Source organism: Emys orbicularis, chromosome 9 (assembly GCF_028017835.1).
Source record: "Emys orbicularis isolate rEmyOrb1 chromosome 9, rEmyOrb1.hap1, whole genome shotgun sequence".
Classification (NCBI taxonomy): domain Eukaryota; kingdom Metazoa; phylum Chordata; order Testudines; family Emydidae; genus Emys; species Emys orbicularis.
This window is the reverse complement of record NC_088691.1, coordinates 102,098,787-102,113,138: the sequence shown is the minus strand read 5'-3', so window position 1 is coordinate 102,113,138 and position 14,352 is coordinate 102,098,787. Positions and strand designations below refer to the sequence as shown.

Below are 14,352 nucleotides of genomic sequence, written 5' to 3'. Positions count from 1 at the left end.
GGCTGGACAGAGCTTGTCTCCATAGCAACCACCAAACTCAGGGGGCCTATCATCCCGATTGGTTTAGCAGGTGCCTGTGAGGCGTAGCCACTGAACCACGCCCTCGTAAGGTTTTTGCCTATGGAGAAAAGAGAACAGAGGGATGGAGGGGCCGTCGCTGGATTTTATTCACCCTTCCACGGGGCGTTTTCTAGTCAGGCAGTAATTACGGTCGCCTAAAGGGTCCTTGCGATGTCATATCCCGGCGTGCTTTGCAGCCGCTCTCCCTTTCGCCGCCATCTTGGGTCGGAGGCGCGGGGGTGAGTCCGGGAGCGGAGGTCCCGAGGCTGGTTAAGCGGGCTTCTCCCTCCACCATGGGGCGGGGGCAGGTGCGGCGGGGAGCGGGCTGTGGAGCGGGGGCCGTGTGGAGCCTGCAGGCGGCGGGATGAAGCCGATGCGGGGCGGATGGTGCTAGGCCCTGGGCTGAACCGGCTCCGAGCCCGGCGCCTCCCGGCTCTGACTCGCCCGAGAGGGGCCCCTGGGGGAGGCCCCTTGACTGGACATCGCGGGGCTGCTGCCCTGGTAAGGCCCGCGGGGTGGGGGCCTGGCCTGGCTAAGGTAGCCGGCCCGTGCAAAGCTGGGTTCCGCCTCAACCGGCCGGGGTCTAGCTGGGAGCCCTGGTACTGCTCCCCTCTCCAGCCGCCTAGTCTGGGGGGTCGCCTGGGATCCCCTGGGACGTGCCGGCCGCTGCGGGGGGGCTGGTACAGCCGTTGGGTGCTAAATTCCCTAGTGTGGCGTCTAAAGTCTTTTTGTGCTTCTCAGGCCTCCTGGGAACAGGACTTCAGGACGACACCATGTCTGGGAGGTGAGCGATGGGCTCTGAAAACTTCCTTTATCCTTTACTGTCGCTGGACGTGTTACACTGGCTGGGGGGCTTCATACATCGCACACATTTCCTCTCCGTGTCACCATTTCAGCTGTAGAATGTGCTGTGTTAAACATATCTACGCTCTGACCCTCTGTTGTGATGTGGTTGTCATAACCAATACTATTCTTCCCATCCCAAACATCTGTCAGCTATAAAGTCTTGCCAAGCCTGTCACACTGCACAGTTGTGTTCGGATCAGTACGTTCTTGGACATCTAGACTCCTATCCCAGGCTGCCGCACAGCTTTTTCGCACAGCGCACCACACTTTGCAGAGTGCTCCGCACAGACAGGAAGGAAGACTGGATAATTAGGTCACAGACATAGTAACTGGCCCTGTCTGTGTCAAGAGTTGTTAGAATCTGATTGCAACCTACTGATTGTGTTACAGTTGGAAGCTACTTGTCTTGTGCATGGATGCAAACTGCATATGCAATTACCCATGTTACAGTTTGGTTATGGATTTAAGTGCAGCCTGGACAGATCTCTACTGTAAAAATAACCATGTTAAGAAACTCCTTTATAGCACAATTGCTTAAACATAGTTTCTCAGAACATAAAAACAACCATACTGGGTCAGACCAGTGGTCTATCTAGCCCAATATCCTGTCTTTCGACAATGGCCAATACCAGGTGCCCCCGAGGGAATGAACAGAACAGGTAATCATCAAGTGATTCATCCCCTGTTGCCATTCCCAGCTTGTGGCAAACACAGGCTGGACACTTCAGAGCATGGTTTTGCATCCCTGATCATCTTGGCTAATAGCCACTGATGGGCCTATTCTTCATGAATTTAGGTAGTTCTTTTTTGAACCCTGTTATAAATCTTGGCCTTTAGAACATCCTCTGGCAAAGAGTTCCACAGTTTGTGTGGAAAAAATACTTCCTTTTGTTTGTTTTAAACCTGCTACCTATTAATTTTCATTTGGTGACCCCTAGTTCTTGTGTTATGAGGAGGAGTAAATAACACTTCCTTATTTACTTTTTCCACACCGATCACAATTTTATAGACCACTATCATATCCCCCCTTAGTCGTCTCTTTTCCAAGCTGAAAAATCCCTGTTTTTATTACTCTCTCCTCATATGGAAGATGTTCCATCCCCCAATCATTTTTGTTGCCCTTTTCTGTATGTTTTCAAATTCCAATATATCTCTTTTGAGATGGGGTGGCCAGATTTGCACACAGTATTCAAGATGTGGGCTTACCATGGATTTATATAGAGGCAATATGATATTTTCTGTCTTCTTATCGATCCCTTTCCTAATGATTGGCTTTTTTGACTGCTGCTGGACATTGAGTGGATGTTTTCAGATAACCATCCACAATGACTCCAAGATCTATTTCTTGAGTGGTGGTAACCGCTAATTTGACCCCATCTTATATGTATATGTTTTCCAATGTGTATTATTTTGCATTTATCAACATTGAGGACCTTAAGCATATGTTAAGTGTCCTGAATTGTGCTAATGACTTGGACTGATCACAGTGGGCATGTTTATGTTCTCTCTGAGGGAGAACATTTTAACTAGGTTGTTTGACATGGGACTTTTGTGGCATAGCAGGCCCCAAGTCCCTTAATCTATTTCACCATGTATAGAATATACTATCTATCCCTTTTGGATGTTGCAACAAGTGTTTGTGTGTTTTAAAAAAATGAAAATGTAACTTTTTATAAATGGTTCTAGTACAAAGAAGGAAGGAAGGAAAAGGCTAGTACAGGATTTTTATAATTGATGTTTTGTGCTAAAGAAGCTGCACTTTGTGAATGTGGGGGTATTTGCTCATGTGAAGCACTGTTCCTTTTCCCCCTGTATGCTTTCTACTAGCATGGTATCTAATTATTTCAGAAAGTTTTGTTCAGAAAACTTATTCACATGCAATACGCTTTAGTGGTTGGCGATTCATTAATATGCTCAATATTTCCTAGACTATGGTCCAAAGCCATTTTTGCTGGCTATAAGCGTGGCCTCCGAAACCAGAGGGAGCACACTGCCCTCCTGAAAATTGATGGAGTTTATGCCCGTGATGAGACTGAATTCTACTTGGGCAAGAGATGCGCCTATGTATATAAAGCTAAAAAGTAAGTAACTGAACTCCTTGTTGTTATGCTAAATAGGCCTTGTAAAAATTGTCATGAAAATTTATCAGGCCACAATAAATGTATTTGCATACCTGTTGCCATGATAATGGTGAAACAAACAAAATGGCCAAGTAGAATTGTGCAAGACTGGGTTCCGTTTTGGGATTTAGTTTTCACTTTCACAATTCTAGGTACCAAATTAATTCAGGTATTAAATGATGATGTATTAAACATCACTATGATTGCTCTTGTAGAAGTGCGGGATTAGAAGGCTAATGGTTCTGGTAAGAGTGATGGGTTGGGCATGAGTCTTCTAACCTCCAGGATACTGGTGTGAACTGAAGTCAAGTCAGTAGTGGACTGGACTGTAGTGTCCTTCACTGTGATACTTCAGTGCTTTAAGTGGCAGAATTAATATAATCCTCTTCAGTGAGGGTAGGCTTTGTAACCTGAAGGGATCTAATAAATCCTCTTCTGCTTCTGGGCCTGCATATATCTGATCACCATCATTGCTGCTGCTGATGGATGCCCCAGAAGTACTGTAGATTTGATAAGTTTGGGATTATTCCCTTCTCTGCTTGCATAGCAGGTTGACTTTTTCTATTGACGTGGATCTTGGTGCAGATATCTGTGCCTTTGTTACCTCCTGATTAGATTAAGGCAGTGATTTTCAACCTGTGGTTGGACCCCTTAGGGCCCGCAGACTATGTCTGAGGGGCCTGCAAAAAGGTGTTACCATAGAACAGTGGTTTTCAATCTGTGGTCCTGCGGACCCCTAGGAGTCCACAGACTATGTCTAAGATTTCCAAAGGGATCTGCACTTCCATTTGCAATTTTTTAGGGGGTCCACAAATGAAAAAAGGTTAAAACTGCTGCTTTAAGGCACAGCTAGTGCAGAATGTGGTTTCCCATTTAGAATGTTTCATACAGCAAGTGCTTTTTCACTGTGCTCCAGAGACCATTCTGGCTTTCATTATGTTTCTGGGTGGAATTCAAGGTTTTGGTTTGGACCTGGACATCTTCGAAACCTCTCCTTTTCCTCTACAGTTAGTCACTGGAGTCACTCAAACTGATAACTTCTAGATGAATACATCTAGAAGAGTTGGGGGAATCAGGGCATGCTTAGTGGGAAGCCCTCTTCTCCCCTTTGATAGTTTGCCAGACGCACAGAGCAAAGCGTTTCTCTTCTCGTGTTTTAATAGAAGTGGGTTGGGCTGTGTGAGGGTTTTGATTTTTCTTGCAGGTGGTCTGGGGATGGGTTAGTGCCTTATTACATGATGTGAATTGTAACTACTGTTGCATATGACTTTAAACTGTGCTGTGCTCCCAGTGGTTTCGATTGCACCTAAAGATAGTGAACACTAAGCTTATTGCATATTGAGGGGAAATATGCTGTGCGTCGCAATGCTGTCAAATGTGAAATTGGCATACTTCATATTGTACTGTTGACACCGCAAAAGCTACGTGTTTTGAGTTATAAACAGCTATTCGTTCTCATTTGTAAGCGGCTGAGGTATATGAGAATACTGTGTTTTGAAATTATAAAAACAAAATTATGCTGTCATTCTGTTAGGTTTACATTTAGCAGTTTGACCCACATGCATGTAGAAATAGCATTCTGATGTGTAATATTGTTTGCATGAATATATATTATATAGTTATTTGCAAATCATCCAGTAAATCACTAGGCAGAATACTTTTCCCAGTTAGTACCGGTACTTGAAATAGATAAAGTGTTTGGAATGGATCAGAGGGGAGTGATTGAAGCCTGCAAATCCCAGATAGATCAGTTCTGAAAGGTAAATCTAAGGGCTCGTCTACACTGGCAGTTAACAGCGCTGCAACTTTCTCGCTCAGGGATGCGAAAAAACACCCCCCTGAGCGCAGCAAGTTGCAGTGCAGTAAAGCGCCAGTGTAAACAGTGTCCCAGCGCTGGGAGCCGCGCTCTGTGTGAGGGTGGTTTTTTTTTTTAGAGCTCTCTCCCAGCGCTCTGCCGTGACCACACAAGGCACGTTAAAGCGCTGCTGTGGCAGTGCTTTAGCGTTGCCAGTGTAGACTAGCGCTAAGATAGGAGGGTGATCTACACACACAACTTGCACTGGTTTAACTAATTGAATTAGTTAAACTGGTGCAAATCTCTGTGGACACAGTTCAACAAGTGTGCCAACTGGCTTATATCTATTTAGTTTGATTTAATTCTGTAAATTACTGAATTAATATAAGCCAGGTAGAAGACTGTTGCCTGAAGGGTGTTTTGTAAAGGGACACTGTTAGGTCCACCCAGAGCTTGATGGGACAAATGTACAGACATGTTTTCGTGCTTTTATATTTGGGTTTAAACCCATTCCCCTGCTGCATTTGCAATTCAAACATCACAACCTCATGCTAATGAGATCACCAAAAAAATCTCTTCACAATGTGCATTTCTGTCAGCTGGAATGAAAGCAAATCTGCGTTATGGGTGACCAAATAAATATTTCTAAACTTTCAGTTTGACTATTCCAAGGGAGCCATGACAATAGAGGGAATGAAACTTCTTTTAAAAGAAGATGGTGTTTTTAACCTGCCACTGTTGCTTTAAATAGACCAGCACTTGGTTAGGAGTGGAATGCCCAGGATTTAACAGTCTTCTGTTTGTTAGCAACACCGTGACTCCAGGTGGGAAGCCCAACAGAACACGAGTGATCTGGGGGAAGGTAACGCGTGCCCATGGAAACAGTGGTATGGTTCGTGCCAAGTTCCGGTCCAACCTTCCTGCTAAGGCCATTGGACACAGAATCAGAGTGGTGAGTACAGTACTCTAGTAGTGAATTGTTTTTCCTAACAGCTGAGAGAGAACACTGAGAAAATGGTAACTTCACTGTTATCACCCCTCAAAGATTATTTACTCTTGCTTCTTTTCCCTCTCCCTCAAACTTTGTACATCTAATTCTTTCTTCTCCTCCTCTCTCCCCCAGTCTTTTATTTTCTGTCTCCCGGTCCACTCTCCCCTTTTTTTGGGGGGGTCAGGGTGTTCTGAGATCTTTATTTTTCTTTCCCTCATCTTCCCCAAATGCCCTCACCGTATCAGCCCTGCTTCTGGCTGAGGACTAAATGAATCTCTCCCGAGTCTGGTCATGGACCCAAAACTCACATGTGCTGTTACCCATGCACCTCCAGGAGAACCTCCTCCTTGGCTGTCTGTGTGTCACCACTCAAACTATTGCTCCTGTACACACTGTCATCCTAGTGATGTTGTCAAGAACAGTATCAGAGTGAGATGTGACCTTGCTCAGCTTTCATTATCCTATAGAAAAACCACTGTAGGAGGAGCACAAGTGCTATCCTTCATTGCAGCTGGGCAAAAGAGAGCAGTTAGCCTCTCATTCCCCCAGCTAGGCTGGAAGATGGTGCATGGGCTACCCCTGCAAAGAGCACTTCCCAAAGACTGAGCCATGTTCTGTGCTCTTCCATTCTTCCATGTAGAACAGGGGTGGGCAAACTACGGGCCGCGGGCCAGATCTGGCCCACCAGCCATTTTAATTCGGCCCTCGAGCGCCCGCTGGGGAGTGGGGTCTGGGGCTTGCCCCACTCCGAATGCTCTAGCCAGGGAGCAGGGTCAGGGGCCACTCCACGCGGCTCCCGGAAGCAGCGGCATGGCCCCCCTCTAGCTCGTACGTGTAGGGGCAGCCAGGAGGCTCTGCTCTGCATGCTGCCCCCGCAGCTCCCATTGGTTGGGAACCACAGCGAATGGGAGCTGCAGGGGCGGTGCCTGCGGACGGGGCAGTGCGCAGAGCTGCCTGAATGCACTTCCACCTAGGAGCCAGAGAAGGGACATGCTGCTGCTTCCGGGAGCCGCTTGAGGTAAGTGCTGCCCCCGAGCCTGCACCCCTGAGCCTCTACCCGTGCCCCAACCCCCCGCCCCAGCCCTGATCCCCATCCTGCCCTCCAAACCCCTTGATCCCTGCACCCCAAACCCCTCATCCCCTGCCCCCCCCCGAGCCCGCACCCCCATCCAGAGCCTGCACCCCTTCCCACACCCCAGCCCGGAGCCCCCTCCCGCACCCTGAACTCCTGATTTCTGGTCCCACCCTGGAGCCTGCACCCCCAACCAAAGTCCTCACCCCCTCCCGCACCCCAACCCCAATTTTGTGAGCATTCATGGCCCGCCATACAATTTCTATTCCCAGATGTGGCCCTTGGGCCAAAAAGTTTGCCCACCGCTGATGTAGAATCATCATCACTTCATGGCAATGTAGGGCTGGAAGGAATCTTGAGAGGTCATCTAGTCCAGCCCCCGCTCCGGCAGGGCCAAGAGAATCTAGACTGTTCCTAACAGGTTTTTGCCCAACCTGTTCTTAAAAACCTCCAAATGCTGAGGATTCCACATCCTGCCTTGTAAGCCTATTCTGGAGCTTATCTACCATTACAGTTAGAAATTGGAGTCCCCTGCAAATTATGTAAGCATATTTATTTGGGTAGTCTATTATCCAAATCATGAATGAAAATATTGACTAGTACCAGACCCTGGATTGACCCCTGCGTGACCCCACCCCCAACTACCGCCTCCCTGTTTGATAGTCAGCCATTGGTAACTACTCTTTGAGTATGGACTTTCAGCCGGTGGTGCATCCTACCTTGCAGTAATTTTGTATAGACCTCGTTTGCTAATGAGAATGTCAGGTGGTGCTGTATCAAAAGCCTTACTAAAATCAAGATCTATCACACCTACCGCTTCCCTCCATCCACTAGATCAGTAACCTGTCAAAGAATGCTCTGTGCAAACTGCTAGCTATCTGCGTGGGTATTTAGAGAAGCATTAATTAGAAATGTGTTAACATTTTAGTTTAGTAACAAGATCTCTAACCTGATTTTTTGTTTTTGTTTTACAGATGCTGTATCCATCTAGAATCTAAATTTTTACTAAAAATAAAATTCAGAAATTGTTCAATTTTGTTTTTAATGATTTCTTATGACCTTCAGTTGGTGTGGGGAATAACTAGTTCATTTTCAGTTGTTTCTACAAGTGTTACATAATCCACAAAACAGGACAATGATCTAGTAATAGCAGATGATAAAGGGAGGAATTGGATTTGTTACTGACCAAAGCATCAAAAGAGAAAATTACCTCTTAAATGAAAATAGATCACAATTAATCTGACTGTTAGTTACCAATCTGTAGGTTTTTTCCTATAACTCCCATCATGGTATCTGAGTGCTCTTCAATAAAAGTTTAACATCTCAAAATTGTGCATGTAAACTGAAAACAAATGCAACTTCCATACAATTTTTGAAAAACACTTTGCCGACTTACTAAAATGAACGCTCAAAGTTTTGTTTCTCTTGCACTAGTTGATTCTTCTGACAAATCGATGTAGATAGTACAGTTCTGTACAGTTACAGTTTGTAATTTCAGGTGTAATACAGAACTCAATTTATTTGCCAAGATTCAAATTCCTTCAGCTCACATTTAAAAATGTGGCTTCTTGAGATACCTCCTGATTAGATTAAGGCAGTGATTTTCCTGGCAGAGATACTCCTGTTTTCCTGGATTGTTAGATACTGGTTATCCACTAGACTTTTAACAAGAAAAAAATTCTTATTTAAAGACATAAGGGCCGTATTGGGTCATACCAATGGTCCATCTAGCCCAGTATCCTGTCTTCCAGCAGTGGCCAATGCCAGGTGCTTCAGAGGGAATGAACAGAACCGGCAATCAAGTGATTCGTCCCCTCTTGCCCATTCCCAGCTTCTGGCAAAAGCGAGGCTAGGGACACCATCCCTGCCCATCCTGGCTAATAGCCATTGATGGATCTATCCATGAATTTATCTAGTTCTTTTTTTAACCCTGTTATAGTCTTGGCTTTCACAACATCCTCTGGCAAGGAGTTCCACAGGTTGACTGCGTTGTGTGAAGAAATACTTTTTTGTTTTAAACCTGCTGCCTATTAACTTAATTTGGTGACCCCTAGTTCTTGTGCTATGAGAAGTAGTAAACAACACTTCCTTATCTACTTCCTCTATACAAGTCATGATTTTATAGACCTCAGTCATATGTCTCCTTAGCCATCTCTTTTCCAAGCTGAAAACTCCCAGTCTTATTAATCTCTCCTCATACGGAAGCCGTTCCATACCCCTAATCATTTTTGTTGCCCTTTTCTGAACCTTTTCCAATTCCAATATCTTTTTTGAGATGGGGTGACCACATCTGCGCACAGTATTCAAGATGTGGGTGTACAGTGGATTTATATAGAGGCAACATGATATTTTTTGTCCTATTATCTATCCCTTTCTTAATGATTCCCAACATTCTGTTCGCTTTTTTGACTGCCGCTGCACATTGAGTGGATGTTTTCAGAGAACTATCCACAATGACAAATTTTGCCACCTCACTGTTTACCCCTTTTTCCAGATCATTTATGAATATGTTAAATAGGACTGGGCCCAGTACAGACCCCTGGGGAACACCACTATTTACCCCTCTCCATTCTGAAAACAGACCATTTATTCCTACCCTTTGTTTCCTATCTTTTAAACAGTTACCAATCCATGAGAGAACCTTCCCTCTTACGCAAAGTAAGCAGTCATGGGGTAAGAGCCTTTGGTGAGGGATCTTGTCAAAGGCTTCCTGAAAATCTAAGTACACTAGATCCCCTTGGTCCACATGCTTGTTGACTCCCTCAAAGAATTCTAACAGATTGGCGAGGCGTGATTTCCCTTTACTAAAACCACCACTATTGACCTCTCTCCATTCTGAAAACTGACTTAAAATCAATATACTGCATTTGTTTTATTTCTTCATGTCTGTTTAAGACTGGGTTTGTTAAACATGCAGGGAAGAAAACGGATTGTAAACTCTTTGGGGCAAAAGCTGTCACTGTAAAATACCTACCACACTAGGGCCCCGAGTCAGGACCACTGGGCATTAACCATAATACAAATGTTAAATAATTTAAGTTTGATTTTAAGACTAACAGGTCATTTTGGGAAAGGGTGGGATTGTGACATCAGAGATAACCTGGCCAATCAACATACAGTTGACCAGCGAATTTGCCTACTGCAAACAGTTTGATTGCGAGACCATTAGAAAAAGCTTTCCTCTCTAGATGGTAACACAGGTAAGTTATCTTAAAACTGGCTTTAGGTAACAGGTACACTAACCCTGTTTAAGATGCTGAAAATTGACACTCAGTCACATTGTGTTAGTGAAATGTAGCCCTCTGTCCATGCTTGTGGAATCAGGGACTTTTTAACCTGGCAGTTGAACTGCTGCTAATCTATTAAATATCAATTATATGTCCTTTTCCTGGTGAGTGACACAAATGTGTATAAAGCGACAGAGTCCTGTGGTACCTTATAGACTAACAGACGTATTGGAGCATAAGCTTTCGTGGGTGAATACCCATTTCGTCAGACGCATGTAGTGGAATGTGTGTAATTCACCTTCTGGTCTATTTCTGGTGTGAGAAGTATGAGTGTGTCTCCCAACCTCCCTTGTTAGGGGAGAGTCTTTCACATTATCTCCCCTCTGCCTATGGAGGCAGGGTAGCAGAGTGTATACAATAGCCAGTTTTCACCATGTCTGAGGCCCTGAAGCGAGAACTTCTGGGCTCTTCCTTGTGTCTCACGCTATTTAAATGTCATCTCTTTTAAAAGATACAGCAGAAATTAAAGCTGGTCAGAGGTGACAAATCAGATGATTAGATGTGTGTCCTGTGATGGGAGAGTGAGAACTTTAACATGTCTATCGAGGCAACAAAGCAGAGAGGACATAGAGATGCAGAGAAGATCCCTGGTGGGCTTCTCTTACTCTGAGAACAGGGGGACACTCAAGGAAGCTGAAAGACAACAAGTTTAAACCCGATAGTTTTTCTTTTAAGCAAAAACACAACCTGTGATATTCTCTCCCACAAGATATCAGAGTCCAAGAGCTTACCAGGATTTGACATGCTCCATTAGATAGGATTTTTTAAAAGGCGGGGGGAGGAGATGACAGAGAGAGAGAGGTATTGTTATGCGTCCAGCCATAAGCCAACCTCCACCTGAAGAAGTTAGTAAGAAACTTCCCCGTGGTTGAGTTATTCCATATTTTCATATCACCTGGATTCTAGCCCATTCTGCTGCAGCATTTGTTCCTGGACGCTGTTGGTAATCACATACTGTGCTGGATGAGCTGTCTGAATTGGACTGGCAATTCCTCTTTGTTCTGCCTCCCAGGGAGGGTGTGTAGACGGTAGAAAATCCATGCACCGCACCTCCAACGGCCTGGGTAGCTCACAGCAAAAATGGCCAATGACACCGATGTTTGGATCCTCCTGTGGTGAAAGGTCCCATTCGTTCTTATTTTTCCTCTTCGCTCTGCAAGACTTCTGATCCCTTGTTGAATAAACCCACGATATTTGAACTCACAAAGAAGCAGTTCATGTCTACACTGCAGCTGAGAGCAAGCCTCCCAGCCCGGGTAAAAAGAGACATTCTACTTCAAGCAGAGCTAGCAATGCTAAAAATCACTGTTGATGTGGCATGGGTGGAGGCTCGGGCTAGGTGGGCAGGCTTGGACCCGGGCGGCTAGCCCATGCTGTAATGTTCACACTGCTGTTTTTATGTGCTCGCTCTGCCTGAACTAGTGTGAGACTGTCTACCTGGGCTGGGACTAGAGTGACCAGATGTCCTGTTTTTAAAAGGGACAATCCCGTTTTGGGGGACTTTTTCTTATATAGGTGCCTATTACCCCCCCACCTCCTGTCCCATTTTTTCACAGTTGCTATCTGGTCACCCTAGCTGGGACCCACAGAGTCTTAGCTGTTCTCTGCACACCCTTCCCACTCCCACAGAAACATTGGCACAGGCTTCCCTTGCGCTCCCTGTAACAAGCCCCTTGCCGTTCTAGTGATGCTGTAGTCTGGGAGGAAGATATGGAGTCGGAGCTGCTAGGGGAGACCCCTGTGTGCGCCCCGGCAGAGCCGGTGCACTGGCAGTTCCTGACTCTGCTGGACACTGTGGGCAGGCGGAATGGCCAGGTGCTAGTGATGGAGATGGATGATGTACATGAGGCAGCCCCGCTCGTGCAGATGGACTTTGCCCAGGAGCTCTTCAGAGGGATCGACCTAAAGACCAAACTCCACCAGAAGGAGGAAATCAAGGAGGAAGAGCAGGAGATGCAACCGCAGCTGGTCTTCATGCTCTGGCAAGCTGCCACGCTGAGGCAGCTCATGCAGTGGGAACACCTGGATGAAACACTCTGGAACTTAAGGAATCTCTTTCCCTGCATGCCAGCTGCTCTGGTACTGGTGATGATCCAGCCAGACCTGCAGCACCAGCAGGTGGAACCAGGACGGGCAGCCGGGGCACTAAGGAGAATGCAGTGCTTGCTGGATGGTGGCTTCCAGGAACTGGTGGTGGAAGCAGCTGTTTACAGCCCAGGCCAGCCAGATGGGACCCTGGAGGTCAAGAGAGCCGCCTGCAGAGCCCTGAGAGAAGTTCTGAAGGGCCAAGGAGGTACTGGAGGGGTCAGAGGTCACACAGGACTAGGCATCATGTGAAAGGGGAACTTGAGAGCTGGTCTTGCTGGGGAGGGGAGACCAGAAGAGCTAGGTGGGTGGAAGGAAATGTGGAAGCATGAGCCGGGTGCAGAGATCAAAGCAGAGTCAGGGGTGGGACACACCAGAGAGACATGAAAATCAGGGATGTGGGCACACAGGGTGGAGCTGAGCAAGGGGGTATTTGGGAGGCTGGGGGGGCACATGAGCTGGAAATTAGAATGGGGAAGGGGAACAGCCGTGTCCCTTTCAGCAAGCCATGGCACTGCAGGGCCTGAGGAGGGCCTTCAAGAACGTGCATCAGGAGCTGCTCTTTACCCACCTTTCGAGCTGTGTGGCTCAGAGCCCCATAGATTTGCTGCTCCCTGTCGCTAACTGATAGGAGGAAGCAGCTCTGGGAGAGGAGGCATCTCGCATGTGCCTGAGAGCTCTGAGGAGAAAGTCTTGGTTCAGGGGCCGTCCAGTATGTGTCCGTGGGTCTTTGGGGAACTCTGTGGTGGTGTCGATAAATGTTTGGGCCTTTTATCATAGGGGCAACCTGCCCCAGTCACCTCAGTCCACCAACCCTACTTGGTGTGAGGGCAGGGGCCATGTTAAATCAGTGACGAGGAGGATTGTGGGTTGGGCTCTGTTTGAGCAGGGTTTGGGGGGATGTTCGGTCATTGCCCAGCAGGTTGGAGAGAGCTGGGTGCTGTCATAAACTGGGACGTAGGCGGTCAGAGCTGGAGTCATGAGCTAGAAGGTGGAGGTCGGAGATGGGGACAGAATGGGGAGTCAAGCCAAGGGTCAGAACTAGAGTCAGGAATCAAGCTAAGGGGTGGGGGGGTGTAGCAGCAGGGATCTGGAATGGGGCTGGAGGACAGGAGCAAGGCAGGGCTTAGAAGGTAGCCGAGAAGGCAGGGTCCCGCTGCATGCCAGCGATTCACCTAGTTGCTCGGACAACTTCCTGTGCCGCCTCCTGGCTTAAATAGTGAGTGTGAGCCAATCTGAGAGCCTGGACGTCTCCTACCATTGGGAGCTTCATAGGTGGAGCCTATGGTGAGCGAGGGTCCACCAGCCTAAACTCTGGTACTAGCAAGCTGCCAGGTGGAGCTCGCAGTGAGGTTTGCCTGGGGACTTGGGTTCGAGACCTGAGATTCTTCACACAGGTGCTGGCGAGTCCCCTGTGATCCCTTAGCCCGGCTGGATCCCCTCCGTGGCCCACTTGACAAGCTGAGATTGCTAGGGACAGCATGCTCTGGGAGGAAGAACAGGTGAGAGGGGCTGCACTGTGGTATGGCTCTTCTGCCAAGGAATGTTGCAGGCTCCTCCGCTCAGTGGGTCATGCTCAGCACAGCCTCCACCTTGCGGCTGATGCTCCCCCAAGCCAGCTGTATTTACACTGTTCCTCCCCTCCCCCCAGAAATGACTCCCCAGGATCCAGTTACCATCCGACTCAGCCTGGGGGTGTGCAACACAGGATACGAAAGACGGTATGAGGACAGGCTCCCTTAGGCCGCATTGCGATGTGCCTGGAAGGTGGGTGCATCTCGTCCCGTCCCTTCATAGCAACATCCACCCGCTGCTACTGCACTAGCAAACCTGTTTAGCCGGCTGCTCCTAGCATACTTGTTGGAGGAGTGCTCCCAGGCAGGCCAACTCCTGCAAATACCTCTGCCTGAGGTGCCCTCCCCACTCCCACAACTCTCCCCTGGCAGGTTGGGAATTCGCCTGCCTGCCTGGGACTGCAAGCAGGCCGTGCTGTGCTGGGGGAAGGAGGATGGGGAGAGCAGTGGGAGGGGGCTTAGATACCGTGGTAATGGTGCTATAGAAAACCTAGGCCAGACCGATCTTTAGAGGACACCCCT

At 47.4% G+C, this 14,352-nt stretch overlaps 2 protein-coding genes across 2 annotated transcripts; both read left to right on the top strand.

Moving 5' to 3' along the window:
- The first annotated feature begins 240 nt into the window (after nucleotides 1-240).
- RPL35A (ribosomal protein L35a) lies at nucleotides 241-7,917 on the top strand. The gene is made up of 5 exons (XM_065410486.1): nucleotides 241-299; nucleotides 802-844; nucleotides 2,835-2,987; nucleotides 5,629-5,773; nucleotides 7,859-7,917. Exons 2-5 carry the CDS (start codon nucleotides 834-836, stop codon nucleotides 7,880-7,882), a joined length of 333 nt encoding a protein of 110 aa, XP_065266558.1. The 5' UTR covers nucleotides 241-299; nucleotides 802-833; the 3' UTR covers nucleotides 7,883-7,917.
- Nucleotides 7,918-11,881: 3,964 nt separating this feature from the next.
- LOC135883346 (uncharacterized protein C2orf72 homolog) lies at nucleotides 11,882-13,999 on the top strand. Its single transcript, XM_065410407.1, has 2 exons — nucleotides 11,882-12,464; nucleotides 13,908-13,999. Exons 1-2 carry the CDS (start codon nucleotides 11,882-11,884, stop codon nucleotides 13,997-13,999), a joined length of 675 nt encoding a protein of 224 aa, XP_065266479.1.
- The last annotated feature ends 353 nt before the right edge of the window (nucleotides 14,000-14,352 follow it).